Below are 27,412 nucleotides of genomic sequence, written 5' to 3' on the forward strand. Positions count from 1 at the left end.
CCCCTGAACCCTGGCTGTGTGTTAAGGGAGATCACTAGATCACCCCCTATCCTGGACTGCAGCCTTGACCTCTGCCATTTCTGGGGCTTCACAAGGCCTTCCACAAGGCTGCCTTGCTCAGGTTAAGAGCGCCCTGCCCTCTCGCCTCGCCGCATTCCTCACTGGAAGCTGGAAACGAGGTGCTCCTTCTGCACGACTTTCCAGATCTCCTTCCTCTCTTCCAGCTGACAGCGATAAAAGGAATCCTTCTTGAGCTCAGCCTCCATCAGGTTAAGGAACAACTTGGAGATCGCCCTCCGATTGGCCAGGAGAGCTTGGTTGATCATCTAGGAGTAGAGGTGAGACAGCCAGTGAGGTGTGTGTAGGTTGTTTAGGGACCGTTCAAAGTTACAACAGCACCGGAAAAAGTGAGTTTATGAGCCTTTTTCACACTTAGGACTGTTGCAGTCACACTTAGGACTGTGGCACGCTCGGCTGCTGCAGTGCCCCGGGGTCCTGTGATCCCCTTTTGCAAGCGTCTGACAAGCACGGTGTCGTGGAAAAACCCAATGGAAAAGACAAGAGACAGCAACACAACACAATAATTCTTACTTTTAAGATTCAGAGGTTTTATTTTTCTAATAATTGGGAATATAGCATTACAAAGCATTACTTACATTAACAACGCATTGCAATGAGGACAATAAGGTATAGCAAAGTACCTATTTTGCAATTTCATATTGCACAAAGCTCAGCAGGTTGCAAATAATACGTCCATATTGCGAAAGAATATAGAGTTGGAGTTAAAGCTTTGTTTTAAATCACGACTGTGGGGCCGATCTCAAATTTGCTCTAGGTCCGTCTTGTCACGTGAGGAGGGGGGGGCTATATTTTCATCTCCCACAGTGGGGAAGCCCGATGGTCAGTAAAGGAATGATTGTATTGATTGTAAGAATCAATCAATTGATTCTTACTGCAGACACCCACACACCCAGATCTTAAGAAGAAGGATCTTACCATGGCTTCCTGGTGTACGAATCTGTGGACATCCGAGGATAAGAGATAGGCAAGATCCTCTAGCATCTTGGTGTACTTGCTCAGGATGACTGTGATCTGGAAATGCAAGCAATGTAACAGAAGAGCAGAGTTGGAAGGGACCTGGGAGGTCTTCTAATCCAGCCCCCTGCTCAAGTAGGAGACCCTAAACCATTTCAGAATAAATGGCTGTCCAATCTTATCTTAAACACCTCCAGTGATGGAGCAACTGCAACTTCTGGAGGGAAGCTATTCCACTGATTGATTGGGAATTTCCCCCCCTTATTTCTAGGTTGTTCATCTCCTTGGTAGGTTTCCATCAGTTGCTTCTTGTTCTGCCTTCAGGTGCTTTGGAGACTAGATCGGCCCTCTCTTCTCTGTCTTCTCTTTATAAATTTAGCCTGTGTCTTCCACAGAGGCTCACCTGTTCTGCTCGGTTCACCTCGGCCCGGTGTAAAGCTTCATCCAGTTCTTGAATCCACTGCCTTCTTCGCTGGGTCTCTTGAAAGAGAAGACCCCACATTTTCTCAAAGTCCTGGAAAGAAGAAATGTGGCGTGACGTGACACCCACTGCATTCACAAGCGACGTCTTGTAACCAAGAAGCTTAATGGCACAAAATATTCTGTGGCGAGTCTTTGAGACTTATTTCACTTATTTTCCTTCTCTTTCTGGAGAAAGACAGGTTTAGGAGGGCCATTCAGAATAGTTTCCACTTCAGCTTTCCGTGGAAAAATGCCTCTTACCAAGCGACAGAAAGATTCAGCAATCAGCACTTTTAGAATTAAAAACACCCTGCAAGAGACAATTTTCAGCAGAAAGCTGGAAGAATAACATCTAAAAAAAAAATGGTCTGGCTCAAACTCCACAGCTGGTTTATTTGCTCCCAAAGTGGGAAAATTAAGCACTGGAGATTTTTGGAAAAAGGAAGCACCCACTGACCTGTATGGTGTAGGAGATTAAAGTGACGTCGCTTTCAGAGGCACGAAAAAAGGATTCAAAAGCCTCAGCTGATTCTTGTAACTGGGTCAACAATAATTTTCCAGGCTTCACATAACATTCTTCTATTTTCTGAAACAAAACCAAGTAGAGTTTTGGCAGATGAAACAAGACCGGCTTGGATTCTGACAGGATTAGAAGTAGTTCTCAATTTATGACCCCAATTTGGACTAAAATTCTGGTAGTTTTGGTCGCAAGTTGAGACACGATCCGACCATTTTTTTTACGGCAGTTGTTAAGTGAATCTCGTGGTTATAAATCCAAATCCACTCATCTGGGCATTTATTTATTTATTTTGCCATTTCAACGACCGGCCATAACTTGAGGACTTCCTGTAGAAGGAACAATAAAAATCGGGCTAGGGCTTAAAACAGCCGCCTCACCTTTCCGACGCGTGCTAGTTCCTGCCGGAATTGTGCCACGGTTTCTTCGTAACATAATTTTTTGTTCTCGTAGATCCGCTCCACGATACTGCTGGATCTTTTCTCTGAAACTGGAAGGGTGGATTTCAGACAGGGATCAGGCTCCTCCTGCTTATGGGCGAAACCCTGGTTTGTGTAATTATTTGTTTAATTGTAAGAGGCTGGATTTGGAAAAGGGCTGTTTCCTGAACTTCTCACCAGCCACAAAAATAAGAAAAAGAGTCAGATTCAAGAGGCAGTTGGGGTAGTGGTTAAGGCATTAGGCTAGAAACCAGGAGATGGTGAGTTCTAATCCAGCCTTAGGCACAAAAGCCTTTGGGCCAACCACTAGGAGTCTAGGAGTTCTAGTCCTGCCTTATGCATGAAAGCCAACTAGGTGACTTTGGGCCAATGCCCAGGAGATGGTAAGTTCTAGTCCTGCCTTACACATGTAAGCCAGCTGGGTGACTTTGGACCACTCTCCCGCAGCCCAACCCACCTCACAGCATTGCTGTTGTGGGGAAAATAGGAAGAGGAAAGAGTATTAGGCACTTTCATTACTTGGAGCAATTTATAAAAATAATAAAGGCACGATAAAAATAAATCTTAGAAAAAAACCCCTAAGACTCTTCTTCCATATTCCTAAATGTAAACTGGGGTTTTGCAGTGATATTACTAAATAAATAAAAAAATATGGATGTTTCAGTTCAGCACAAAACAGCAATGTCAGCACAATTAAAAATGTTAATATTTACTGATGACATCGGCAAGCCCTCTGACTTCCCGCGCGGCAATTACATTCTCGCTTTCTTTAGCCTTTACGTGTGCCAGAGTCACAGCCTCCCTGCAACAGAAAACGGAAAACTTGTCGGAAGGTTGCAAAAGGGGATCACGTGACACACACCCCCCCGGGACACTGCGACCGTCATAAATATGAGTCAGTTGCCAAGCGTCCGAATTTTGATCACGTGACCAGGGGGAAGCTGCAACGGTCGTTAAGTGTGGAAAAGGGTTGTAATCCACTTTTTTTTTCATTGCTGTTGTGACTTTCAACGGTCACTAAATGAACTGTTGTATAGAGAGGACTGCTTGTACTTAACAACCTCTTTAGCACTGTCCTTCCTTACTTGTACTGCACTGGATTTTCAGTGAGCTGATCATTGGGCATTGCCTCGATCCACGTCTGTTGGCGTTCGGACAAGAATCCATAGCTGGTCCTTCTTTCCAAATCCCTCACTAGCGGAATCTTTCCCGGAAGGACTTTGTGCCGGCTGATCTTGCTCCTAGCTCTCCCCAGGGCGTGCACCAGGTTGATCTTGGCAAAGCAAAACAGAATGGAAGAAAAATAGAACTGGCTGTGATGATGATGAGGATGAGGATGATTATATTTATTTCCCACCCTTCTTGCCATGGGGATACTCTAGGCAGCTCACAAACCACAAACAAAAACAAAGAAGTAAAAAGGAAATTTAAACAAAACAGGAACAAAATAATCGAAAAAACAAGGAAAAAAAGAAAACAAAGAAAATACATTGATAAGACTAGTAAAATAGCACAATGGGCCACTTTGATGAAAAATAAAAAAAATGACTATTTTTCTTTCTGGATGGATGGAGACGTTTTGCTGGATAAAGATAAAAATGAAGTTTTGATCCTGGGATTTGGTGATTAGATTTGCTAGGTCTACAGAAATACTGGGTATCATTAGAGTTTTACATGTTTAATGTTTTTATTTGCTTACATTCAAAAGCAGAAGGTTACAGATATTTATTACAGAAGTGCCTAGTACTATTGTGTGCATTTGTAGAATGCAAGGGAGGAGGAAAGAAAGGATAAAATGAATAAAGATAAAAAACAGAAGAAAGAGAGGGGTAGGTACAAAGGCCCGCAGAGAGGAAGGAAGAGAAGCAGAAAGAAGGAAAGAAGGTGGAAGGAGGGAGGGAAGGAAGGAAGGAATTCCAGCTAAAGCGTGCAGTTTTATTTGCTTACATTCAAAAGCAGAAGGTTACAGATATTTATCACAGAAGTGCCTAGTACTATTGTGTGCATTTGTAGAATGCAAGGGAGGAGGGAAGAAGGGATAAAATAAAGGAAGATATCAAGATAAAGAACAAAAGAAAGAAAGGGAGGGGTAGGAACAAAGGCCCACAGACAGGAAGGAAGAGAAGCAGAAAGAGGGAAAGAAGGTGGAAGGAGGGAGGGAAGAAAAGAAAGAAGGAATTCCAGCTAAACCTCCTAAAAAGAGAGGGGGAAGCAAACTTCTTCCAAATCCCATTGACTGAGTTGGATTAATTCCTTTTTTTGGGGGGGAGGGGGGGAAATAAAGCATAAGTCCATCCCTCAGGCCTCCATCCCCTAAAAATAAGAGGGAATTTCATAAATAGGCCATAAAGCTGAGGTGGTGGGAACCATTGTTTCCCCTTTTCGGCTCCTGCAGTCTTTGCACCTCGTCATCGAAGATCTGCCTGTAGACCTTCCCGCTGGGAAGGACCCGTGCAATCCCCACCGTAGTGGTGATGGGAAGCACGTGTGAACTCTTGCTGGATTTGCACATGGCGGGTTTAACTGGAGAAACCGCAAAAGAAAGTAAACAAGGGTTAGAAACAAGTGGATTAAAATATTTTTCTCTCCCCCCCCCCCACGCCCTGTCAAACCTTCGGCCTCCTCCCCCCACCTCAGCCGGCAGAGCCGACCCACCATTCCCAAGACCACGTCCAACCCGCGAAACCCGCGTCTCCGGTTTCCATGGTAACAACTGCAGGCGAGGCGGAGAGGCCCCGTCTCGCGAGAACCCGCGGGAATCCCGAGCCGGCTTCCTGGTCCTCTCGCAAGCCGTTGCCTCGAGACGCCCGCGGTTGCTAGGGGAGACAGAAAAGAGCGCGAGGATGCTCTGGGCTCCCGCTTGGTCCTTTTTCTGGCCAACCATCAATGCCAGGGATAAATAAAACAAATTTATAAAAATTTATGGGCTGTCCATCATACCATCTGGTAACCATTGTCCTCCCCCCTCCCTGCATCAAATGCCAAAAATTCAGCATTTTATCCATTTTGGATCATACGTTGTCCAAGGAAAACCACTCCTGCCATTGGATGGGGCTGACAACAGATTATTCCCCAGACTAAGGCTGGGGAGGGCCGATTCCAAATTTGCCAGAGCTCCTGCCTTTGATTTTTGCTACAAAAGCAAGATCTGCCCTATCACAGCCCAATGCTGTGCCACTATTTGCATCACATACTATATCAGGGTAATGTTAATTTTGCTGTTCGTGACTCAGTGCATGGGGCAAATCCAAGGTTCTGTAAAAATGTGAAAAACCCAGGGCCTTATATAAATGCAACTGAAGGCCAAGCCATTACCTGGGCACAGAAATTTCCTTCATGTATGTTTGCACTGACTATCAAGTCGCTCAATGAACACTCACCCACTGGTACTTCTTGCACCAGCACAGATTCTCATGAGATTATAAAAGAACAAACTGCAAAAACATCTCAGTTAAAGATATATAATATAAGCAGGCTTCTAGCTCTGCACTATGTGTCCAGATATGTTTATTTGAATTCAAAGATGCTTCACTTTTGGCATATCAAGCTTGGATAGAGGAACTGATGTGTGTCTCGGTGACCACTGCTGAAAACAGGATAAATTGAGCTTCATTAAACTCAAGCACATTTGAGTTGAGGGATGCATTTCCTGTATTTCCAGGAAATGTAACCAAAAGATTTATCCCCAAGACGAAATTTACATCCTGTAATATTTTTAACCCGGTCATTTAAAATCTAGGAAGTTACAAAACTGAATGTCCATTTTTGTTTGCATTTCAACATATGGTATAAATCCAGGCAGCTGGGTTGATTTATAGTTTCATGTATTATACCAAACAGTATACCAAATCAACAAACAAGCTGAGAATGCAGACTAGAATAGAAAATTTAATAATCCCCGCTTTCCTTTAATTTATTCCAAACATTAAGAGGATAAATGCCATCCTCTCACCCCATGATTCTACTTAACAGGACTTCAAGTCTCACTCCCCAAAACAGGAAAGGATAATTTGATAGACAACGTGTGGAAAGAGGCAATCTAATGACTGGTAGAGAGACTTCAGAAAGAGGTTTGAGGTCCTCCTCAAACTAAGGGTTGACCCAAACAGACTTGGTTGCATCATCTCCATGTCCCATCAGCTCAGAGGAAGATTTTTGTGGGTTCTCTAACATCCATCACACTATTCATCCAAACCCAGATTGGGTTAAAACTCAGTTTTTGCACTTAGAGCCAGCTTTCTTCAGATCTTCAGGAAGAATGCGGCCTTTCTTCCGAGCTTTAGCCTTCTTCTTCTCGATCCTGTTCAGCTTCTTCTGCTGGATGTTCTTGCGACGTTTCTCTTGTCGCTGCTGCATTCTGTCCACCACCTGCTCTGTCCGCTTTTCCCATTTCTTCTGACGCTGGGCCTTACGCTTCTCCTTGCGTTTCAGGGCGGCCTTCAGCTTCTCTTCGTCATCACGGATCTTCACACCTTCTGCCTTGTAAAGAACATTGGTCCACTGCATCTTTGCTTCCAATTCCTTAGCTTTCTCCTCATCTTTGGCCTTCAGCTCTTCCAGCTTAGTCTTCCGAGACTCCAGCCGGCTCAAGAGTTGCTTATAATTCTTGCCGGTCAGTGGCGTTATGTTGCCTTTTACGGATTTTCTTTTATCCCCCTTCTTCTTCACTTTGTTCAGCTCCTCTTCCACGTGGACCTCCACCTTGTTAAACAAGATGTCAGCCTTGCTCTCCACCTGCTGGGTCTCCGAATCCATGGTGGATGACGCCTCTTCTGCTGTTTTCTGCTCTAATTTCTCCTTCATTTTGATCTCTTTCCTCCGGCGTTTCTTTCGCTCTCGTTCGTATTTCCTTCGCTGGCGCTTCTCCAGCACGGTGGGTGACAGAGCTTGGGCACCGGCCTGCAAGAAACAGGAAACAATCCAGAAAGTCAGTTTAAACTGCACTGCTCAAGTGGACAACCTTGTCCCTAATGTGGTAACTCCAGAAATTCCAAACAAAAAGACGATCACACAACAAACTACTGTAAATTGAGGACTATCTGTATTTTAAACACTCCCCATGAGGGTGTGAAAAGATATGGAATTATTGCAGTACCTGTCCAGAGGTCAATGGCTATATTGCCAGATCAGTGATATAAGCCTGAAGGTAAAATTGAAAATAATACTCATTTTCTCCTGGACCTGGAAAGATAACTTTTTAAAACTTATGTCTCCGTCTTACCTTCCCAGATATTTCTTGAATTTTGTTGTGTAGTCTTTGCCGCAAGAAATCCATTGCAAAATTCGTGTCAGATGTCTTATTACTCCCTGGGTACATTAAAAAAAAAGATGAAAAAGTATAGCCCACCCGTGCAACTTCACAACAATCCTGTGAGGTGGGTTGGGCTGGCTTTCATGCTCAAGACATGCACTAGAACTCTCTGTCTTCTGGTGATTGGTCCAAAGTCACCCAGCCAGGTTTTGTGCCTAAGGTGGGACTAGAACTCATAATCTCCTGGTAATTCGCCCAAAGTCACCTAGTTTGCTTTTGTGCCAAAAGCAGACTAGAACTCACCATCTTCTAGGGATTGGCCCAGTCACCCAGCCGGTTTTCATGCCTAAGGCAGGACTAGAACTCACAGTCTCCTGGAAAATGGCCCAAAAATCAACTAGCCAGCTTTCATGCCTAAAATGAGACTAGAACTCAGTCTCCTGGTGATTGGACCAAAGTCACATAGCCAGTTTTCATGCCTAAGCAAGACTAGAATTGCCAGTCTCCTGGTTTCTAGTCCAGCATCTTCACCATTAGACCAGACTGGCTCAGTTCCCTTTCTATCACATTCTTACCTGTAACACCAGGTATTGCCGGTGTTTCTTTCCCATTTCTTTCCTCTGCACTGGCACCAGGTGTGATTGGAGTAACTGAGCCTGGCTTCTTAGCATTGGAACTTGCTGGTTTGGCTGGCGACGATTGGCTGAATTTGCTCCCAGAAGCCCCCACCGTATTTTTCTTTTTCTGATTTTTTTCTTTCTTTTTCTTCTTCTTGGGCTGGGTGCTCTCATCCCTCAGCCTGCTTCCCGGCACTCCTTTGAAAACAGACCAGTGGATTTATTACGTATTTAATTTATACCTTTACTTTTATTATTTTTACAAATAGCTCAAGGCTGCTAATATATCTAATACTCCTTCCTTCTCCTATTGTCTGCACAACAATCCTGTGAGGTGGTTTGGACTGAGAGGGAGGGACTGACCCAAGATCACCCAGTTATCTTTCGTGCCTTAGGCGGGACTAGAACTCACCATCTCCTGGTGATTGGCCTAAGGTCACCCCAGCTGGTTTTTATGGATACGGTGGGACCAGAACTTATCATCTCCCAGTTTCTAGCCTGCTGTCTTAACCAATAGACAAAACTGGCTGTCTGGATTTCCCATTCAATGAGACAAAATGAAGATAAATCAGTTCCCATTGTCTAGCCACTCTTACCTGCCCATTTTAGAAAAATATCCTTTTTCAAAGCTCTAAGGTGAGTATTTTGAAGGTCTCAGATTTAATTAAATGATCCGATAGAGAAAGAAAAAAGCACAGTGGCTTTGCAGAGAAAGCTGCAACTTGAACTTTAAAAGACTGAGAAAAATAAGAGTTGCCTAATCCGCTAGTCCTCTGCCCGATCCTTTTAAAAATAGCAACTTTACTGTTCTATCAGAAGTTTCCTTCGAACGCCCAGAGCCACTGAACAGCAAGATGGGAGGCATATAAATTTAATCCATAACTAAAGTCAGGACGTGACTCTTCTAGATTCCAGTATATAGCAGCGAGCTAAATTGGTGCAATTAATAATCGTACCAAACTTCCTTTTTGCTGGCTCATGGACTTCCTGGGTGCAAATCTTCTTTGCCACCATTTGCAAGTAACAGTCCGTAGCAACTAAGCTGGCCATTTTAGAGTAATGCCCAACCAAGATCAAACCAGGTTTTCTCCAGAGGAAAAACACCACTGAAATGATGGGGGTTTCACATCGCCGTTTGGCCCTTCATCTGTTTTGCCACTGAGATGAAATCCTGTGCAAAGAAAAAAAACAACAACTGATGAACAGTGCAAAGCCATAAAGTATTTTTTAAAATGCAGAGAGAAGATTCAATTGATAAATATTTGTAAGACTTAAGGCCAACTTGGATGAATGTTTAACATCTATTGTCTGATTTTTTCTCTTGTCGCTTTTATCATGTTCTATGCTCCCTAGAATCACTTGATAGATAGAAAGAAAGATGGAGGAGGAAGAAGGGAGAAGGAAGGAAGGAAATAGATTAGAGGGTGAAAATTTTTTTTGCATCCTCTCTCTTAGCTTCCCTTTTGCAGAATTGGGAAAGAGGGCAAGGTTGATAGTTAGCAGTTCGCAAGCCAAAGCCCCAAACTTCCTGAGCTAGGAGTCTTCGAGGGCTGGGGAAAGAAATCCATTACCTGGTGGTGGTGAGGGGGGAAGGAGGGTATCCGGAGCGGGCTCAGGATCGGGGGGCGCAAAAGAGGCGCAAAAGGAAAAAACCCACGCGCAAAGCAAGGCGCGCTCGGCCAGCTTTTCACCCACGTGGCTGGAGAGGTAGGCTTGCGAATCGATCCACCCGATCTCTTTGCAACCAGATCGGGGCTCGATTGCTGCAGCCTGGGAATATTCTGGGATGGCGGAAGGGTGGGTCAAAAGGCAGGGGCAGGGCGAAGAGGAGGAAGCTTTGCGCACGTGGTTTTGCTGCTGCTGCGCGCTTCCCGGGGATCGCGGTTTGAGCGCATCTGCACGGCTTCTCGTTGCCCCGATACGTTTTTTTTTTCTTCCTGTCCCCTCCCAAAAATGGAAAAATAGGGTTTTCAGCCCAGAGAACCGGGCTAAGCAGAATCCCTGAACCATTTCCCCATCCTATTCCGTTGTGATATTGGAGCGTTTTGCTTTAAATAGCTCCAGTCCTTTCCATAAACTCAATAGAAATGAGAAATAATAGCAGGAGATAAATAAACTCGCATCTAGCTCGGGATCTCGTTTTCGATGCTAGTTTTGACTCAGGGCTCCTAATTTTTTTTTAAACTAATTAAGCAAACCACAAAGCCAGCCAGCATTTTAGTACAGGCTTCACCTATATTTTCAGTTTTGTAATGATAGGACTTAAAACAATAGCTTTGCACCAATCTGACCCTTAAAGCACATTTTTGAAAGATGTAAAAGTGATCCGCCCTCTGCAGCTGACTCACTAGAACACCACAACATAAATTAACCCCGCAAAATAAACTTGTGTCTTATTTTGCCCTTCGGGCTGTGACATTCTTTCCAACATCGGTCTTAATTCTGCAGTTAAGTACATAAATTCTCCCATCAAAACAAACGTCTTATTTTTGAAATTCAGTTTTGTGACGTCCTTTGAAACATCTGGATTCAGTTTAGTGACAAGTCTTTCGACACAGACACTCTCCAGGTTCATGTCTTTGTGTTGGAAAGAACTTGGGCACTACTAAACTCGGCTACCTTTATTTCAACAACCTCGTACAATAAGGAAAAGAATACGCTTAAAAAAGAAACAGTAAATTTTACCATTAACAGATAAATCTTTCACATGTCCAACAGGTAAATGTCTCTCTAAGGTTACCTGGTTTTTGAAATCACAACTCAGGTCTAGTGTAAAAGTTGTGGGTTTCTTACTATCACTGTCTGGTACCTTAAACCCCACTGGCTGGATTTTTGGGGGTTTGTAACTCAACAGTATTTGGGGACCTGATGTTTTTCTCAGAGTCCCAGAAAAATAGACTTCATAACAACACACCGGTCATTTTCCTAGTCTGAGCATCTCCTTAAAGAAATGTCTTGAGTTGTGATGTTAAATATCTTCTCACAGAAAAAAAAAATATTTCCAGAATATCAAAGCTGTGTTGCAACCACGAATGAGAGGGAGACAGCTTTTATATATGTTGTCCTCAACTTACGACGACTGAGGCCAAAATTCTGTCGCTAAGGAAGACAGTGGCTCACGGAGCTTTGCCCGTTGTTTCTTGCCAGCGTTGTTAACTTCCCCATTGATTTTGCTCATGAAAAGGTGACAAAAGGGGATTAAAAAAAACCACCAGGGATTGCTACAACCGTCACAAATATGAATCAATGCCAAACCTCCGAATTTGGATCACATGACCCTAGGGATGCGGCAACTGTCGTGTGTGAAAAATGAGCATACGTCCCTTTTTTTCCAGTGCCATTAAGTTTGGTCACTAAATGAACTGTTATAACTCAAGGACTGCCTATAATGCCTAGCGAAGACACCCAGCATGTTTCCTATGCAATACAAGGTATTCCTCGTCTTACGATCAAAGTTTCTGTTGCTCAAGTTTATTGTTCCAATGCCCGCCTGCGTGCAAGCAGGGGATCCCTTTTAGGGGTGCTCGGGGGCACCCACTCCGTGCCCGTTGATGTGCGGATGCAAAGGGACCGAGCCCTGTGCGCCGGGAAGATTCTGCTCCATCGCGCCGGCGGTGGCGGCAGCCACGGAGGCGGTGACGAGATTTTCCAGAGGTGACCCCGCCGGTTCCTGTCCCCAGTAGGCTTCGGAAAGAGAGAGATTGGCGGCATCGCAGACGCCGTAGCTTGGCGGGAACGAGAAGCCGGTTAAGGCAGCGAGGAGCGTCAAGGAAAGGGAGACAGAGGCCGGAGGGAAAGGGGGAAGAAGGAAGGAAGCAAGAGAGAAGCAAAGGCATTACAAACACAGCAACACGTTTCAGAAGGCAGTAGCAACAAATTAGGATGGGGGGGTGTTCCCTTTTCAGAACCAGGGTTTGGCCTGGGGCTCTTTAGAAAAATATATATATATTAATCCTAGGGGTAAGTCCTGGACTTACAATGGGTGATTTAGTGACTGTTCGACAAACGGCACTGGAAAAAAGTGATGGCTGTTTTTAGCATTTACAGCATTTCTCCCCCCCCCCCGGCGTGGTGACATAATCACAATTTAGCAATTGCCTCATAGTGTGTCCCAGGGTCATGTGATCGCCTTTTGTGACTTTCCGTCAATCACAGTCATTGGGGACACCAGATTCAATTAACAGCCAGGCGACTGACTTAAAAAACTGCAGGGGTTCACTTAGCGTGGCAAGACAAGTCATAAAATGGGGGCAAAGCTCACTGGAACAAATGTTTCACTTAGCAACGGAAATGTTGGGCTTAAATGTGGCCGTTAAGTCGAGGACTATCTGTATTTTGTAGGGGGGGGGGAAATCTCCCAAATCCTGCCCCACCTTCTTCCTTCTCTGCTCCAGAAGCCCTGCTCAGAAGCCAGCAGAAATTGCAAAAAGAAGGCAGACAAGTTGCGAAAAAGAGGCAAAGCCAAGCAGTAAGAGACAGCAGGAGAAACAAGGCGATTCTCAAACAAGCTGTGGGTTCAATATATATATATATAAAACAAATAAATAAAAAATAAAATAAAAACCAGCCCAAAGTTGACATTTATCTTTTTTTTTCTTCCCACCACAGTTTTATTTGTAATAAAGCTGCAGCATTCATTTAGGGAATCCTCATATATACTATTAGAGATATACGGGGGGGGGGGGGGGAGAGACACTAAGAACATCATCAATAAAATAAGATCTGGCTTATTTCCGACCGAGGAAGGGAGGGAAAAAAAACACCATTTAAATCAGTGTTTCTCAACCTTGACAATTTTAAGGCATGTGGACTTCAACTCCCAGAATTCCACAGCCAGCAATGCTGGCTGTGGAATTCTGGGAGTTGAAGTCCACATGCCTTAAAATTGTCAAGGTTGAGAAACACTGATTTAAATACAAAACTGCAAGATTGTCATGCAGTGTTTCCCTTCTTAGAAGTTGCATGGAATTGCAAACAAGGAAATATGAGTGGCTCCATTTTTTTTAAGGATGGCCAGAACCACCCTAGAAATATTAAAATAACAGTTTTGGTTTTTTTTTAAATCAGTTTTAAGTCTCGGAGCGCAGCCTCTGTCTCCAGGGTCAAAAAAAGAGGCCACGGTGTGGTTATAAAAGCTTCTCCGTGGATTTTATTTGTACCTGGAAGAGTAATATTCCTCTTCCAGTTCGTAGAGGTCGACGGAGATTTCATCCCGCAGCGCAATCAGTTTCTTGTCGCATTCCTCTTGGAGAGCCCGCAATTGTTGATTGCGTTGGTTGATGGCTTCGTTGACCGAAGGAAAATCATTAAGGATTAAGAATTGTTTCAGATCTGACACCAGCTTCATGAGGGACTCACCGGCTCGGACCTGATGGAAAAATGCATATACAATGGCACCTGGGTACTCAAAACTGCTTTGAAACTCATCCAATTTGGCACTCAACGCATTTTGCTACAAACATTTTTTCTCTCGATTCTTATTGTTTGATATTCAACACACAAGCTAAGAACTTGTCGGTGTCGGCTGCCTTTGTGACTCACTACATTATTCCTCCTGGGAAAAATTTTGTTTGGTGCTCATCATTTTTGATTACTCCTCGCGCCCCCCGGAACCATGAGTTTGAAAACACGGCCAAATTTTATCAGAGTAATTAGCAATTTCGGTCATGGGTTATTTCCTTCCCATTTTCTGGTGGGACCGAATTAAAACCCAATTTGTGAGGGCGGTTGGCAGGCTCAGCTCTTCTCGCTAACGAAATTAATTCAGTTTACTTTATCTAGTTATTTATCAATAATATGCATAAATAAAGTTAACTTAATGAAAGGCAGGCATCGCAAAGCAACCTTCGGCTGGAGAACTCTCCGATCCAGCCCACTCACAATATTTGCTGCTCTGACGTGCATCTCATAGTTGTCCTGTTCGCCTTGTGTTGCACGAGACACTTGCGTTTCTTCTTCGATCTGAAAAAGGAAGCAGGGACAAAATCCGAGAATCTGGGTGTTTTCCTGATACCCAAGGATAAAACCACTTGATTTGTGAACCACAATGAGACTGTCCCCTTGTCCAAGCCGATCGCTTCATCTCAAAATGCAGGCTATCTTCCTGCACAACAAATGTCTACACGTACTCCTTGACTTAATTGTTGAGCAACCAAAGTTACGACACTGGAAAAAGTGATCAACAACCGGTCCTCACACTTATGACTTCCTTAAGTCAAGGGTTACTTGTACTTTGCTTGATTTCCAGGAATGATCATTTTATTCCTTCTGCTATGAAAGTCAATGTTCTGGCCCTTTAAAAAGCTGTCGAGAATTTCCCCCCCTGCTAATAAAATCAGTTTTTCTGTTTCTTTGCATTATGCAATGTTGTTTGCTCACTAGACATTTTCACAGCATGAGGAATATGGCAAAGAAACCACGGTGGCTTATAATGAGCCAAAGTTGAGGTCTGAAGAATTGGGAGGTTGGGAAGAAAGGTCTGTTCCCAGATATCTACCTTTGCAGATTTAATGATTTCCGTAAAGTTGTCCATGATGGATTTGACATCATCTTTCAATCTCTTGTTATAAGACTGGAGGAGTGTTTCTTTGCTCTGGGGTAGGACCCTTTGTTGCGACATGGCTGGGAAAGGAAGGGACCAAGAAATGGCATCACAAATTACAAAGTCCCGGGATTCAAAGAAAAATGCCTTAAAAATCAAAATCTGAAAGCCATGTTTTGTTTTAAAAAAATGAAATATTGCCCATAAACCTTGCGTTTCAGTTTTCAGAGTTAAAATTGGCACTTTGTGTCAATGTCGGCCACGCGTCACCTCTATTGCCCATTGACATCAAAAAGAAAATTAAAAAGAGAGGCCGTAAATAATCCAGCAACGGATAGTCTAAATTCATAAATACACACTTGTGCATAGGCATGCGTGTCTGTCTGTTTGTAACGTATATGTAGACAAATAGATGATTTGATTGATAGACAAATCTATCAAAACTGAGGAGCTGGAAACCAAATCACAGAAAAGGGTATGTTCCAAATTTATTTAACTAACCAAGGGACAGAAGTGGAAGAAAGGCTGCTTTCACACTACACAATGAACCAAAAACTAACCACCTCCATTTTAACCTATTGGCTGGTCACGTAGCTAATTCAGGGTTCAGAGTGTAATGCAAATTCCCCCCCCCTCTCTCCAACCCCTTCAAATCTAGCCTCCATTAACCATGAAGTAGAGCACCGTGACAATAAGGCTAATGAGGACTAGAGCCTTGCTCCACACATTTAAAAGACCAGAGACAAAGTGGTTTGAGACAGCAATGCAATTATTTATTTTTTTTTAAAAATCCATGTTCTCACCTTATCAACATCCACCCTTCTTACTTCCGCTCCTTAAGCAAGCATTTCTCATCCGAAAAGAGAGCTTTCTCACGATTGGCCGAATTAACCCATCCTGAAAGATGATTGGCTGTTCGGGGAAGGAGACTCTCTTCCTGTTGTATTGGGTTGTCCCGATACGAGGACTCTCTAGGAGCATGCAGAAGCCGGATGGTCGCTTGTCGTCTCTATGGTGAAAGCCGGCTGGGGAAAAAAAAAAAATCGGTCTTCCTCTTCCGCAACTTCCCGCGTGGTTTAGCGCCCACCTCTCGCGAGAACCAGCGCGACTGCGATATACTACCCAGAAGGCACCGCTCTCTCTTTTTCTCCCTCCAGCCAAGATGGTGAGTCCCCGCGACGTGTTGGGTGTACCGGATCTTCTAATCCGGCGCCATCCGCCCATCGGAGGGCCGACTCGGGGGGCTTCACCGCGCCCCAGAAGGCCAGGAACCCCACCGAACCGGAGTCAGCTACTATCGGGAGGGAAAAATAATGGGAAGCCGGTGCTGGGCCGGAGCTTCGGCCTCGATGCTGCCGCTGCTCCAGGCATTATCAGTCATGCCGATCGGGAGGCAGAGCAGTGACTTAGGCCTTGCTGGCTGAGGAATTCTGGGAATTGAAGTCCGCTTCGTTTCGATGCCGCCAAGGTCGGAGATCCCCTTGAATTAGGCAGAGCACCAGGGAATCTTCAAACTGGACAACTTTTTTTTAAGGTTTGAGGACTTCAACTCCCAGAATTCCCCGGCAAGCCGAGTCATGCCATGCTGGCGAGGGAATTCTGGGAGTTAAATCCGCCAGTCTTCAAGTCGCCAAGATTGGAGATCCCTGACTGAGAGCAATGGACATCTTAGTTGCTAGTCTAGGCCATTAATATTAGTATTATTTATTGAATTTATATAATATGCTAGTCTGGGGCATTAATAGAGTTAAAATGGATATTTGTAAGTGGATTCGCACTTGGTTGGGATGTTGGGAGTTCTAATCCGGCGCCTAGTCTGGTCGCCAGCTTTGGGAACAGCCATTTGGGAAGTCGTCAAAAGCTTGGGAAAAGGTGTATGTAGGAGATGGGGCCTTTGCAGATCTGGAGAGAGGTGGCTTGAGCGATCCTGGTTTAACTTGTGCTTCCGTCTTTGCAGCCGAAGGGAAAGAAGGCCAAAGGAAAGAAGGTGGCTCCGGCCCCTGCGGTGGTCAAGAAGCAGGAGGCCAAGAAGGTGGTCAACCCCCTCTTTGAGAAGAGACCCAAAAACTTTGGCATCGGTGAGTTGGGAAGGAGGACGTGGATGGTGGGAATCTGGGCCTTTCCTTTCTTGCTCATCGTGCAGGGAATGGGAAGAAAATGGCTCTGTGTCAAGAATGTTTTCATAAATTTATTTGGTTTGGAATCCTGGGTGCTTCTGAGCTTGGTTGTTTTCTTGCAGTTTATTTCTTGCAGTTTATTGCCGTCTTTGGACAAATATGGAGATAGTTCCATTTGGAGAATACAGATACTGTGCCGCTTTCAACTGGCTGCTTCCTTCGAAAACCGTGAAAAGAAAATAGTAGCCATTCCAGCTTAAAAAGAAAACTCCTGTGGTGCTTACGGTCACTTAAGAGACCCTCTCTCAAAAGCCCTTTGGAGCAAGGCACTGAAACAGATGCCTTGGTTGTGTACTTGTGTACATTTTCTTGTGTGGTAGTTAGATCTCCTTACAAGCCTGCTTTCACTTGTATGTATCCTGGGCTGAAAGCTGTACGTTGACTGCTAGTCAGAAGTCATTTTCAAAGTGCTGCTGTTACAAAGCCCTGAATAGGTTGGAATCAAATTATCGGGGAGATTTATTACCACATTTTAAACATTCTGGAGAAATTGCCCTGCTTCAGCTGTATTACAGCTGTTGAGATGGGCCTCCTGAAGGTTAGGGAGACCACACTTTCATTATATATTAGAAAACTTAAATTGTTGCCCTTGATTCTTCGTGGAACCTATTTATTCTTTGTTGCTTTTGCTGTTGCTGAATAACGAAATAACAAGCTTTGATATTTCATTGAAAAGTTGGCATAGAAAACAAACAGGAATGCAGAAATACATATAGATTGAGGGAGGGGGAGAACCTGGTCTTTTGGGTGGTGGCTGATCTGTCTTTTGGGGGAAGTTTGTTTATGACACGTATACGTCGCTCATCGTACAATCAAACAACTCTTGAAGTTGACTGTTGTGAAAAGGGTGCAAGCAAATGATGGACAAGAATATTTGCTAACTGAGTGGCAGTGCTGACAAGCTTACCAACCAAGATCTCTGATGCTATTGCCCCTTTTGGTTTTGGAAGGAAAACGCCGGCTCGCAAAACAATCCTCTTGAGTTTAATGCCGTATCTTTCAGGCCAGGATATCCAGCCCAAACGAGACTTGACCCGCTTTGTGAAATGGCCTCGCTACATCCGACTCCAGCGCCAGCGGGCCATCCTTTACAAAAGGTTGAAGGTGCCCCCGGCAGTGAACCAGTTCACCCAAGCCCTGGACCGCCAGACGGGTAAATTGTGATTTTTTTTTTTCTGTTTAATTATAAAAGGAAGGAAGCGGAGCGACGTATCTTAACACTTGCAAAATTCAGGGCTACAAATGAAATATGGGTCTTCCTGTCTGCAGGTAGCTATGATCAGAATTGAATCTGAAGTTACATCCATTAAGTAGTCCAGGTCGTTAACCAGGTCGCCACGCGACTGCACCTGATTTTATGACCACCTTGGGCGCAGTCTTTTAAGTGAGCAGTTAAGTAAACTCATTGGACCCAATGGACTTTTTTTTTTTTTTGTCTTTTGCCAGAAACTGGAGGTAAATGCTTTCCAGGAAAAAAAGCCATAAATTGTAGTCATGTGACTGGAACACTACAAACAGTCATAAATTGGGGGTGGTTTGCCAAGCACCCAAACTGTGATTATGGGAGAAGGGGGGTCTGAAACTTTGAAGTAGCTTTGGGGAGGTTTGTCTTAATGGTTGGTGACTGCTCCGGTCGTAAGTTGAGGACTTCCTGCAGTCTTAGAGGAAGGTTGAAATGGAGATGGTCAACAGCTTGCTTGAATCTTTCCCCCCCCCCCCTTTATATATAGCTGTATTTAAACTTACAGCGTGCATTTCATTGCTCAGAAAGTAATTTTTGGTGCTCAATTGCCAATTCAGAGCGTAGTGCCAATAAACATTTGATTTCAGGGTATGAATTTGCTGGCTAGATTCAAAATAATGTGGGGTATATGAAAAGAGGGGAGGAAGGGAACCCTCTTTCGGGTTTAGCCTGGAGGAGAAGGGGGGGGGGAGTTTTTCCTCTAATGTGCAGATGATGGAAGCAAATAACCTGAGTTTCTTGATGACTCCCAACCACCAAGATCGCTGATGCACAAGGATCCTCTATTCAGTTAGGAGAGCCGGCGAAGAAATCCTCCAGTTCTAATTCAGTGTCTTTCTCCCGCAGCGACTCAGCTTCTGAAGCTGGCTCACAAATACAGGCCTGAGACCAAGCAAGAGAAGAAACAGAGATTGTTGGCTCGGGCAGAGCAGAAAGCCGCGGGGAAGGGCGACGTCCCAACCAAAAGGCCGCCTGTGCTGCGAGCAGGTAAACTTTTGAGCATCTCTGCGTGGCGTTCCTAAGCTTGGTTAGCTACAAAGGAACAGCCTTCCCGGGGGTTTGTCTCCACAACCAGCTGTTGCGATGATGTGAGAATTTCTTCGCCTGAGCTGCTGAATGAAGAGCAAAGTTAGGGTTAGGCTGAGCTTTAGCAGGTTGTCCTATTCCTCGTTGGCGCCGTGTACGGTCCAGCTTAGCGAATGCTTGCAAATTTAAGTTTTACTGGTTTTTTTTCCCTTTCAGGTGTCAACACAGTCACAACCTTGGTGGAGAACAAGAAGGCTCAGCTGGTGGTGATCGCACACGACGTAGACCCCATTGAGGTAAGCAGATGGAGAAGACTTTTGTCCTTTTGTATTTCCAGATTTTGTGCTACAGGGCGGCTGAGAGTCCCAAACTCAACGCTGCCGTCTCCCAGGCTTTTGGGGTAAAGAAGCCACAGGTTTCAAAATAAACCTTTGGCTCACAGGCAGGAGGAATAAGCAGCACGTCACTCCAGTCAATATTTTCTCTTTTTTTTTCCCCCTTTCCTCTGATAAATTTGTAGGATGCAGGCTAGCCTGGTATCCTAAATGGACTGGGGAAAATGCAGGGAATAATGAATTCCTCGGTTGCCTAGTGTTAATCTTACTTTCTTGGCTCTGGAGAAATGGCTGCTTTGCATCACTCTTGTGCTTTCATAGAGTGACAAAAAAGGAGGCAAAACAAGCCAGAAAAGTTGTGAGCTTGGAAGTGGCTGTTGTTGCAAAGCTTGGGATTTGCTCGGGCTCGGCGATTGCCGTGATGTTTGAATTTCTTCACCTGACTCCCCCGTGGAGAGCAAAACTAAACGAGCTTTTTAACACTGAGCGATCGCCGCTGCCCGGGTCTCCCCCCACCCCTCGGTCGAGGTGCCGTAGGGTCCCCTAATTAAAGATGGGTTTCCTTCTCCCTGCTGCAGCTGGTGGTTTTCCTGCCCGCCTTGTGCCGAAAAATGGGAGTCCCCTACTGCATCATCAAAGGCAAAGCCAGGCTGGGTCGCCTCGTCCACCGGAAAACCTGCACTTGCGTGGCCTTCACACAGGTTAATCCGTAAGTAGCCTTTAAGGGAGATTTGAGGGGGGGGGATCCTGCCCACCTCTGCACGCAGCAGATCTAGCGGGGACTTGGTTCCGATGCCAGCTGAGCAGTAATTATTTCAGTAGCTGCTAGAAGATCATAAGACTTGTGGATTGGAGGCCTGTTAGGAGAGCAGCTGGATCCCCCCCCCCCCCGGGGACACTGCGACCGTCGTAAATATGAGTCGGTTGCCAAGTATCTGGATTTTGATCATGGCAATGCTGCAATGGCCATGTGAAAAATGGCAATAAGTCAACTTTTCCCAGTGCCGTTATAACTTTGAGCAGTGACTAAAGCGAATGGTTGTAAGTAGAGGACTGTCTGTTTCTGGCATGCAACTTTCATGTTGAAATGGTGGCCTTGACCCTCTCTTTTTTTCTGTGCAGTGAGGACAAAGGAGCCTTGGCTAAACTGGTGGAAGCTGTCAAGACCAACTACAACGAGAGATACGATGAGGTAAGACTGGCTGTCCTGTGTTTGGTTTGGCTTGCGAAAATGTAATCCACGGGTCTCTTAAGGGGCTGGATGTAGATTATATGTTTCTCGGTACTCTTTGTTAGCTTCTGAGTTACTGCAGTACACAATGATTTGGAAAGATAACTGTCATTTCACTACGGCAGAATCAACATTTTTCTTCCCCGCTTTCAAACAAATGTTGCTTTTTTCCCTTTCCAGATCCGTCGTCACTGGGGTGGAAACGTCCTGGGTCCCAAATCTGTCGCTCGGATTGCTAAACTTGAAAAGGCCAAAGCTAAGGAACTGGCCACCAAGCTTGGATAGACGTGTCAGTTTTTCTGTACATAAAAATAAAATTCTAAACAAAAGGCCCTTGTGTGTGTGCTTCAATTACTTTGAAGGGGTGTTTATAAGGAGTTGGTGAACTCGCAGCTCTCTGTCTGATTTTTATAGAATATAAACTAAAAACACCTAATGATCTTTCCTCTTCCTATTTTTCCCAACGACAACCCTGTGAGAATTACCGGCCCAAAGTCACCCAAATTGGCATTATCTTAGCCATCGTTCTCTGTCCTATTTTCCATTGTCCCCTCGTTCAATATCAGGAAGAGTTGAACACGATAAAAAGGTACAATTTTATTTACAGTCAACATTTATAGAAACATGATTTGTGTTACCAGAAATACAGGATTCCTCCAATGCCGAAGCCCCTTAGTTTTAATTTCTTGTTCATTGACTAGCCTACAGTTGAAAAGACTTTTTCTTCAAGGCTCCCTGTTACTTGAGTGTCTTGATACCAGTAATATTTCCCCAAATACGCGAGAATAAGCTTATTTTAAGAGAAGCCCTGGTTCCCAGGATCTTCTGGCATGGGTGAGGGTTCTGCTCAGATTGCTGATGTCCATCCAGAAGTCCCACATCATCTTTGAAATGCTCCATTCTATGACCCTGGGCTAGATGGCCACTTTTAAAACCGCACCTGGACCACGTTCTTCAATTGTAGGGCTCAGAAAGGCACCTTCTGAATGAATCTCTTGTACCACAAGAAGGAAGTGGCCGCACACAGGGCGTACCTGTGCAAAAGGAGCAAATGTTTTGATTTTCACGTACGTGAATATTCGGCTGGATGGTTTTGTATGATCCAGTTGAGCTATTGGTTCAGTAACAATTGCTTAATTTCTAGATTCCTTGTTTTATGAAGATAAATCAAGCTGATGAGGGGGGCAGGAGAGTGCTTGAAAAACTTTACTTCTGTATGGTTCACACTGTTAATCCGCTTGTGGTTTCCAAAAGAATTTATTTGGGCTCTGCAGAACTGGGCTATTGGGTGTGGAACCCCACAAAGGAGTAAGGAAAGGGACTCGTGAACGCACACAAGCTATCCACTCCTGCTTGATGTGGTTCTTCCATAGCAACTTTTCTAAAGCAGGGTTTGTCAGCTGACATTCAGAAGCCCATCTGTCTCAACGAGGGTAAATAATAGGCAATCCATAGCATTAGAATTAATTTATTGACATAATCAAAATGTGTTTGTTGGGGTTCTGGGTTATTAGGAACTATAGAAAATTCACCACTTGCCCTGGGCCGCTGATGTGTGGATTAAACCAGGGGTCCCCAACCCCCGGTTTGTGGACCAGTACCGGGCTGCGGCATGCCAGCAACCGGTCCACACAAATAAGCAAAGCCCCATCCGTGGGATGCAGGCAGTTTACAAAACCACGCTCTCCGGTCCATGGAAAAACCTCTCTCCACGGAACCGGTCCCTGATGTTGGGGACCTCTGGATTAAACCACAGGGGCACTGGAACCAACAAACGCATCCTGGTTTGTTTTAGGCTGATTGGAACCTTAGCATCCTGCACAAAGCTCCTGACAACTTGCCACCTATGCGCATAAACCTCGAGAAATAAAGCCTGAGGATTTTGCGGCAGCTTAACTTGTACGAGGGAGGAGTATTTTAACCACCTGGAGCACACATTTTTTTGAATTGGTGGATTGCTGGCAGATTGACACTTCCTCGTCTTTCCCACTCCTGCCAGCCAACCCCTCCCCACCAGCTAAAATAAATGTGTTGCTACTCACCAAGTAAGTATGTACTGCATGTGCTCGTTTCGTAAAGTTACTCGGGTCTGGCCACCAATTGGCCCCCCAGGAACGGAGCTTCCTGGGAGTAGAGAGAGAATCGGAGTTGGATTCAGTAAGATTTCATTTGGGTCGATCGCCCATTCAGTTCAATAAACTTAGATGAATCCCTTCAAGGCTCTCTTAAATATTGCTTCAAGGAATTAGACTTCCCCAACCCTCTGCCCTTGAGGCTTGGGGCATTTGAAGTCCCAAAGTTGGGCTTTTCTACGGAGACCACCACCCTGCCATTAAGACTGTGGGCCTGTCTTCCCAAGGGAAACGCATATCGATTGCTTCCCATTCGTTTGCACCTGGAAGCAGTCTTAAGCTTTAACAAATCTTGAAACACTCTATTTAGTACTAAATTAACCAAGATAGGTACACAGATTCCATGTGAGGGTTTCTGGGTCATTAATCCAGAATGTCACCGCTACATGTCAGCATGCCAGGGTTGAATTTCATCCAGATCGACTAGGCAAGCTGGGTTACAAATTCCGCCGTTCTCTGCATTTAGTAAGGAATTTCAATCTAAAATACTGTATTTGGGGGGCCACCAAGGCCTGTTCCACTCAAATGATTCCTTAAACTATCTAGTGGGCATCTCGATGTTAGCAAATTTTAAATTTTGCCTGTATGTAACATCCAGGAAAATCAGAAGGGGGGGGGGAGAGAGGAAGCAAGGTTTAGGGCACTTACTATAGTCTGCATCGATAAAAATAGGTTCCGCTCCGGTGACTTTGGCCATGGTGTCCAAATCACGGTAAAACCAAGTGTTTTGTTCAATGTTGTTTTCCGCCACAAAAGGCCTCCGAGGTTCTGACAGCCGCACCAGCCCGGTGAGTTCGATATCCGCTTGGATCTAAAAAAAAATAATAATAATAAAAATGAAGAAGAATCATCCAACTGTAATTTCTCTTCTTCAAAACGTGACTAGCTAAATCCGAAACAAATCTAGAAAGGAATAAAACCGTTTCGAAACATATGATCAATCATTTCGGTTATAGGTCCTATTGCTTGGTGCAGAATTTTCATTTTATGCCTTAAGGCAGGGGGTCTTCAAACTTGGCCCTTTTATGACTGGTGGACTTCCAACTCCCAGCATTCCTCAGCCAGCGGCATACCTGTCCCTTTAATCTGGTCTCTGGATTCATCTTCTTTCTGGGAACAAATCCTCTGTTGACTAGGATTGTTATCCTGCAGGGTTTTTTTAAAAAATAAAAATAAAAGGTACTTAGTGGGAACTTCCGCCCAGTTAATTCTCAGGGTAAGTGAGTGCAAGACTGCATTTTATTTATTTAAAACCTTAATCTAGCCCCCTAGCGTTCAACCAACGCTAGGCGGCTCCTTAAACCCGGTAGCTGATAATATATACACACCCAAGGTCAGTGCAATAAAAGGGAGTGATCACGTGGGCTCCGCTCTCTACGTTGGACATGATACGGCCAGCATTCCTGGCTTCTTTCTCAGCATCTACTGGGGAGCGTGGGAGTACATACAGCTCTTTGGTGTGGTCAAAATGACCTCTGACCTTGACCGGCACGTATTCCATTTCGCTCACTTCATAGAGGCTGTAGAAAAAGAGCAAGATAGGAAGGAAAATCTGGGTTATAGCTTAGACAGTAGAAGCCCCTGGTGAGAAAAAAAATCCCGCCGATTAATATCATTTATGATTGAAAGCAGGGCAGAACAGACTAAACTTAACTGCCTGTAATGGTAAAGAAAGAGACAACAGCCACAACTTGATATAAAGAAAACTTAAGCAAGCTGGCTGCTGAATATACATATCTCTTTTTAAATACCCAGAAAATTGTAATTTCCTACTACTTTTTGTCCTCATATAACATGGTCTCAGCCAATTAGCTGGCAACTGGAACAATTATGCCCGCCAGGGCTACAGTTCTCATAAAACTAGCAACAAAAAAATAGTTTGGAGTGAAATGAGGCAAGCCAAATTCTGGAAGGTGAACTTGCAAAAATGTGAGCATGTAGGGAAGCCTCTGCCCTGGCAGCCATTTTATGGTTATTTGTGTAGTACATTTTGCAAAGAGGCTCAAGTTACTCCAAACTCAGTAACTTTAAGACTTATGGATTTCAAGCTCCCAGGATTTCTTCAGCCAGCCATGCTGAGGGAATTCTGGGAGCTGAAGTCCACAAGAATTTGTTTTCTAGAGGACTGAAGGAAGTAGAGTGTATTCTGGGCAGGAAAAAGCAGCAGCAGTTTTTTCTTTCTGATGAAAATAAATAAAAGCTTTTGGGGGTCTTCCCACCACCATCAAAGTGGAGGTGCCCATTTGATGTTCTCAGTGATATTCTAACTCTCTTTACCATTCCCAAAAGACACTTACTCTGTTGGCAGTGGAATCGGTTCGGCAAAAACCCTGCTTTCCAGCTCAGCAATCAGCCTCAGCTTCCATTCCCGCCGCTGAATCTGACACAAAGCACAAAAAGTTGGACTTTTGTTCCATTGTGAAGGGGGAGAAATGCATCTCCATCTACAGAATTCCTCACTCACAACAGCCTGGCGTATCTACCCAGCACAATAACAAGCTTTTAAAATTCGTTCTTCTGAATGCATTAGAATAATAAGAGTAACATTTGAAAGAAATAAGGTACACACTTAAAGAGGCTTGCTCCACAAAAAGCTACCCTGAGCAATTATTAACGGATAGGCATTTCTTTAAAGAAAGGTTTTTCTGTCCAGTAATTGAAAACCAGAAGATTCAGCACACTGAACAAATCTTTTATTTTACAAGTAGTCCTACACTTACCACCACAACTGAGCCCAACGTTTCTGTTGCAAAATGAGACAGTTGTTAAATGAGCTTGATTTATACCACGCAATAGCTTGATTTATACCACACAAAAGGGTAAGGAAACATGAGAATAAGGTATACTAAGCTACCCAAAAATGTATCCAGACCTCAGTTTAAAAGATCCAAAGAGCCAGCCTTCACTTCAACAGTGTTTACCTGCCAAGATCCAAGGAAAAATGAACCTATTGGGATGAGCAGAAGTCCCCATTTTAGTATGTTTTCTTCTGTGGAGTGGGCAGTAGCAGCTGAGGCAAAGTTTCTCGCTGGACAAAGTCTCCAGCAAATCTCTGGGGAGAAAAAAAGAGAAAAAAATAGTATTAGTGGCAAAGCTATTCATAAAAACTCGGAGGTGGCATCCGGTTTATTTCTCAAATGTTCTTTTTTTTAAACATAGGTTTTTTTCTAAAACAAAACACCAGGTTATTTCACATGGGTTCGACTCACTCGGGGGCTGCTGTAAGGCCTCTTTCCGACAGCAGCGGGCAAAGGACCTCCTTCCATCATCCAGGCAGGAAAACTGAAGGAAAAGAGTAGAAGTTGAAGGAAGAATGGGAAAAGAAATGCCAAAGCCAATACATTTCAATTTATTCAATTTATTTCACGCACTGACGGTGAACTTCAACCCAGTCCCTCAACTCATTGAGAAGAGGCCCTAGCTAGCCTACCTCGCAGGGCTGTTAAGAGAGCCAAGCTCAGGCCTTCCAGCTGCTTGGCACTCCAATGCCCTCAGGCTTTCAAAGGACCCTTGCCATTGAAAGCTAGGGCCCTCCAATTGTTTGGCACTCCAATGCCCATAAGTCCCCACCAGGGCCTTCCCAACGACCCATGCCACTGAAACCCACCTCCCCTGATATATTTGGCACTCCAATGCCCATAACTCCCAACGGGGGTCCTTCCAACGACCCATGCCACTTAAACCCGGCCCCGATATAATTGGAACTCCAATGCCCATAACTCCCCACCGGGGCCTTTCCAACGACCTATGCCACTGAAACCTGACCCTCCCCCTATATATTTGGAACTCCAATGGCCATAACTCCACACCAGGGTCTTTCCAAAGACATATGCCACCGAAACCCGCCTCCCCTGATATAGTTGCAACTCCAGTGCCCATAACTCCCCACCAGGGCCTTTCCCACGACCCATGCCACTGAAACCCGCCTCCCCTGATATAGTTGGCACTCCAATGCCCATAACTCCCCACCGGGGCCTTTCCAACGACCCATGCCACTGAAACCCGCCTCCCCTGATATAGTTGGCACACCAATGCCCATAACTCCCCACCGGGGCCCTTCCAACGACCCATACCACTGAAACCCGCCACCCCCATATATTTGGCACTCCAATGCCCATAACTCCCCACGGGGGCCTCCCGAACAGCCCCGTCCCCAGCCCCACCGAGCTCAAAGCGGCTGCCGGGCAAGGTCAAACGGCCCCATCGCAGCCGACAAACGAGGCTCGACCTGCCGGACAGCCGCCTGCGAGGGGCGGATATTATTATTATATTATTACGGCCGCCGCGGCGTCGTTTCCCTCACCCGAAGCCTCCGGAGAGCGCCCCGGAACGCCCCGTCGCTTAGTAACCGCCGCCAGGCCGCCATATTGCCTGGTTGGAGGGTCAACGGGCGAGGACTTCCGGT

At 44.9% G+C, this 27,412-nt stretch overlaps 5 protein-coding genes and 3 non-coding genes across 8 annotated transcripts; 4 read left to right on the plus strand and 4 right to left on the minus strand.

Annotated features, from left to right (window-relative positions):
* Nucleotides 1-162: 162 nt before the first annotated feature.
* CCDC180 (coiled-coil domain containing 180) lies at nt 163-5,338 on the minus strand (the record flags this gene model as incomplete). Its single annotated transcript, XM_015826825.1, has 9 exons — nt 5,110-5,338; nt 4,859-4,977; nt 3,540-3,727; nt 3,168-3,256; nt 2,395-2,504; nt 1,955-2,083; nt 1,439-1,549; nt 997-1,092; nt 163-326 (listed from the first exon to the last, which is right to left on the minus strand). Coding segments are annotated over exons 1-9 (1,235 nt in total), but the record flags the coding sequence as incomplete, so codon positions are not given.
* A 988-nt stretch (nt 5,339-6,326) lies between these two features.
* On the minus strand, nt 6,327-10,021 carry SURF6 (surfeit 6). Its single transcript, XM_015826827.1, has 5 exons — nt 9,894-10,021; nt 9,279-9,493; nt 8,281-8,520; nt 7,676-7,761; nt 6,327-7,353 (listed from the first exon to the last, which is right to left on the minus strand). Exons 2-5 carry the CDS (start codon nt 9,370-9,372, stop codon nt 6,667-6,669), a joined length of 1,107 nt encoding a protein of 368 aa, XP_015682313.1. The 5' UTR covers nt 9,373-9,493; nt 9,894-10,021; the 3' UTR covers nt 6,327-6,666.
* A 3,424-nt stretch (nt 10,022-13,445) lies between these two features.
* MED22 (mediator complex subunit 22) lies at nt 13,446-15,728 on the minus strand. Its single transcript, XM_015826828.1, has 4 exons — nt 15,667-15,728; nt 14,819-14,943; nt 14,203-14,283; nt 13,446-13,690 (listed from the first exon to the last, which is right to left on the minus strand). The coding sequence occupies exons 2-4, from the start codon at nt 14,939-14,941 to the stop codon at nt 13,472-13,474; spliced, it is 423 nt and encodes a 140-aa protein (XP_015682314.1). The 5' UTR covers nt 14,942-14,943; nt 15,667-15,728; the 3' UTR covers nt 13,446-13,471.
* Nucleotides 15,729-15,960: 232 nt separating this feature from the next.
* RPL7A (ribosomal protein L7a) lies at nt 15,961-21,204 on the plus strand. Its single transcript, XM_015826833.1, has 8 exons — nt 15,961-16,028; nt 16,821-16,941; nt 18,044-18,193; nt 19,130-19,270; nt 19,526-19,605; nt 20,223-20,353; nt 20,767-20,836; nt 21,056-21,204. The coding sequence occupies exons 1-8, from the start codon at nt 16,026-16,028 to the stop codon at nt 21,158-21,160; spliced, it is 801 nt and encodes a 266-aa protein (XP_015682319.1). The 5' UTR covers nt 15,961-16,025; the 3' UTR covers nt 21,161-21,204.
* Nucleotides 17,893-17,967, plus strand: LOC114923406. Its single transcript, XR_003810614.1, has one exon. It is a non-coding gene; the product is annotated as a small nucleolar RNA SNORD24 (small nucleolar RNA).
* On the plus strand, nt 18,990-19,055 carry LOC114923407. Its single transcript, XR_003810615.1, has one exon. It is a non-coding gene; the product is annotated as a small nucleolar RNA SNORD24 (small nucleolar RNA).
* Nucleotides 20,058-20,135, plus strand: LOC114923405. The gene has a single exon (XR_003810613.1). It is a non-coding gene; the product is annotated as a small nucleolar RNA SNORD36 (small nucleolar RNA).
* Nucleotides 21,205-21,452: 248 nt separating the features above from the next.
* LOC107297466 (surfeit locus protein 1) lies at nt 21,453-27,380 on the minus strand. Its single transcript, XM_015826829.1, has 9 exons — nt 27,311-27,380; nt 26,217-26,289; nt 25,929-26,059; nt 25,305-25,387; nt 24,336-24,527; nt 24,081-24,153; nt 23,656-23,818; nt 22,918-22,999; nt 21,453-21,909 (listed from the first exon to the last, which is right to left on the minus strand). The coding sequence occupies exons 1-9, from the start codon at nt 27,371-27,373 to the stop codon at nt 21,843-21,845; spliced, it is 927 nt and encodes a 308-aa protein (XP_015682315.1). The 5' UTR covers nt 27,374-27,380; the 3' UTR covers nt 21,453-21,842.
* Nucleotides 27,381-27,412: the final 32 nt, after the last annotated feature.

This window comes from Protobothrops mucrosquamatus, unplaced genomic scaffold (assembly GCF_001527695.2).
Source record: "Protobothrops mucrosquamatus isolate PMUCROS unplaced genomic scaffold, P.Mucros_1.0 scaffold3320, whole genome shotgun sequence".
NCBI lineage: Eukaryota > Metazoa > Chordata > Lepidosauria > Squamata > Viperidae > Protobothrops > Protobothrops mucrosquamatus.

Coding starts and splice junctions, on each gene's coding strand:
- SURF6 (XM_015826827.1), bottom strand. CDS start 9,372: ATGGCCAGCTTAGTTGCTACGGACTGTTACTTGCAAATGGTGGCAAAG. Junction 8,521..9,278: donor GCCAGCAAAAAGGAAGTTTG/GTACGATTATTA, acceptor CTGTTTTCAAAG/GAGTGCCGGGAAGCAGGCTG. Junction 7,354..7,675: donor TTCAAGAAATATCTGGGAAG/GTAAGACGGAGA, acceptor TGTTTCTTGCAG/GCCGGTGCCCAAGCTCTGTC.
- MED22 (XM_015826828.1), bottom strand. CDS start 14,941: ATGTCGCAACAAAGGGTCCTACCCCAGAGCAAAGAAACACTCCTCCAG. Junction 14,284..14,818: donor AAATCATTAAATCTGCAAAG/GTAGATATCTGG, acceptor TTCCTTTTTCAG/ATCGAAGAAGAAACGCAAGT. Junction 13,691..14,202: donor ACGTCAGAGCAGCAAATATT/GTGAGTGGGCTG, acceptor TTTTTCCATCAG/GTCCGAGCCGGTGAGTCCCT.
- RPL7A (XM_015826833.1), top strand. Junction 16,942..18,043: donor ACCCAAAAACTTTGGCATCG/GTGAGTTGGGAA, acceptor CGTATCTTTCAG/GCCAGGATATCCAGCCCAAA. Junction 19,271..19,525: donor GCCGCCTGTGCTGCGAGCAG/GTAAACTTTTGA, acceptor TTTCCCTTTCAG/GTGTCAACACAGTCACAACC.
- LOC107297466 (XM_015826829.1), bottom strand. CDS start 27,373: ATGGCGGCCTGGCGGCGGTTACTAAGCGACGGGGCGTTCCGGGGCGCT. Junction 26,290..27,310: donor GCGCTCTCCGGAGGCTTCGG/GTGAGGGAAACG, acceptor CTTTTCCTTCAG/TTTTCCTGCCTGGATGATGG. Junction 24,528..25,304: donor CCGATTCCACTGCCAACAGA/GTAAGTGTCTTT, acceptor CTTTTTCTACAG/CCTCTATGAAGTGAGCGAAA.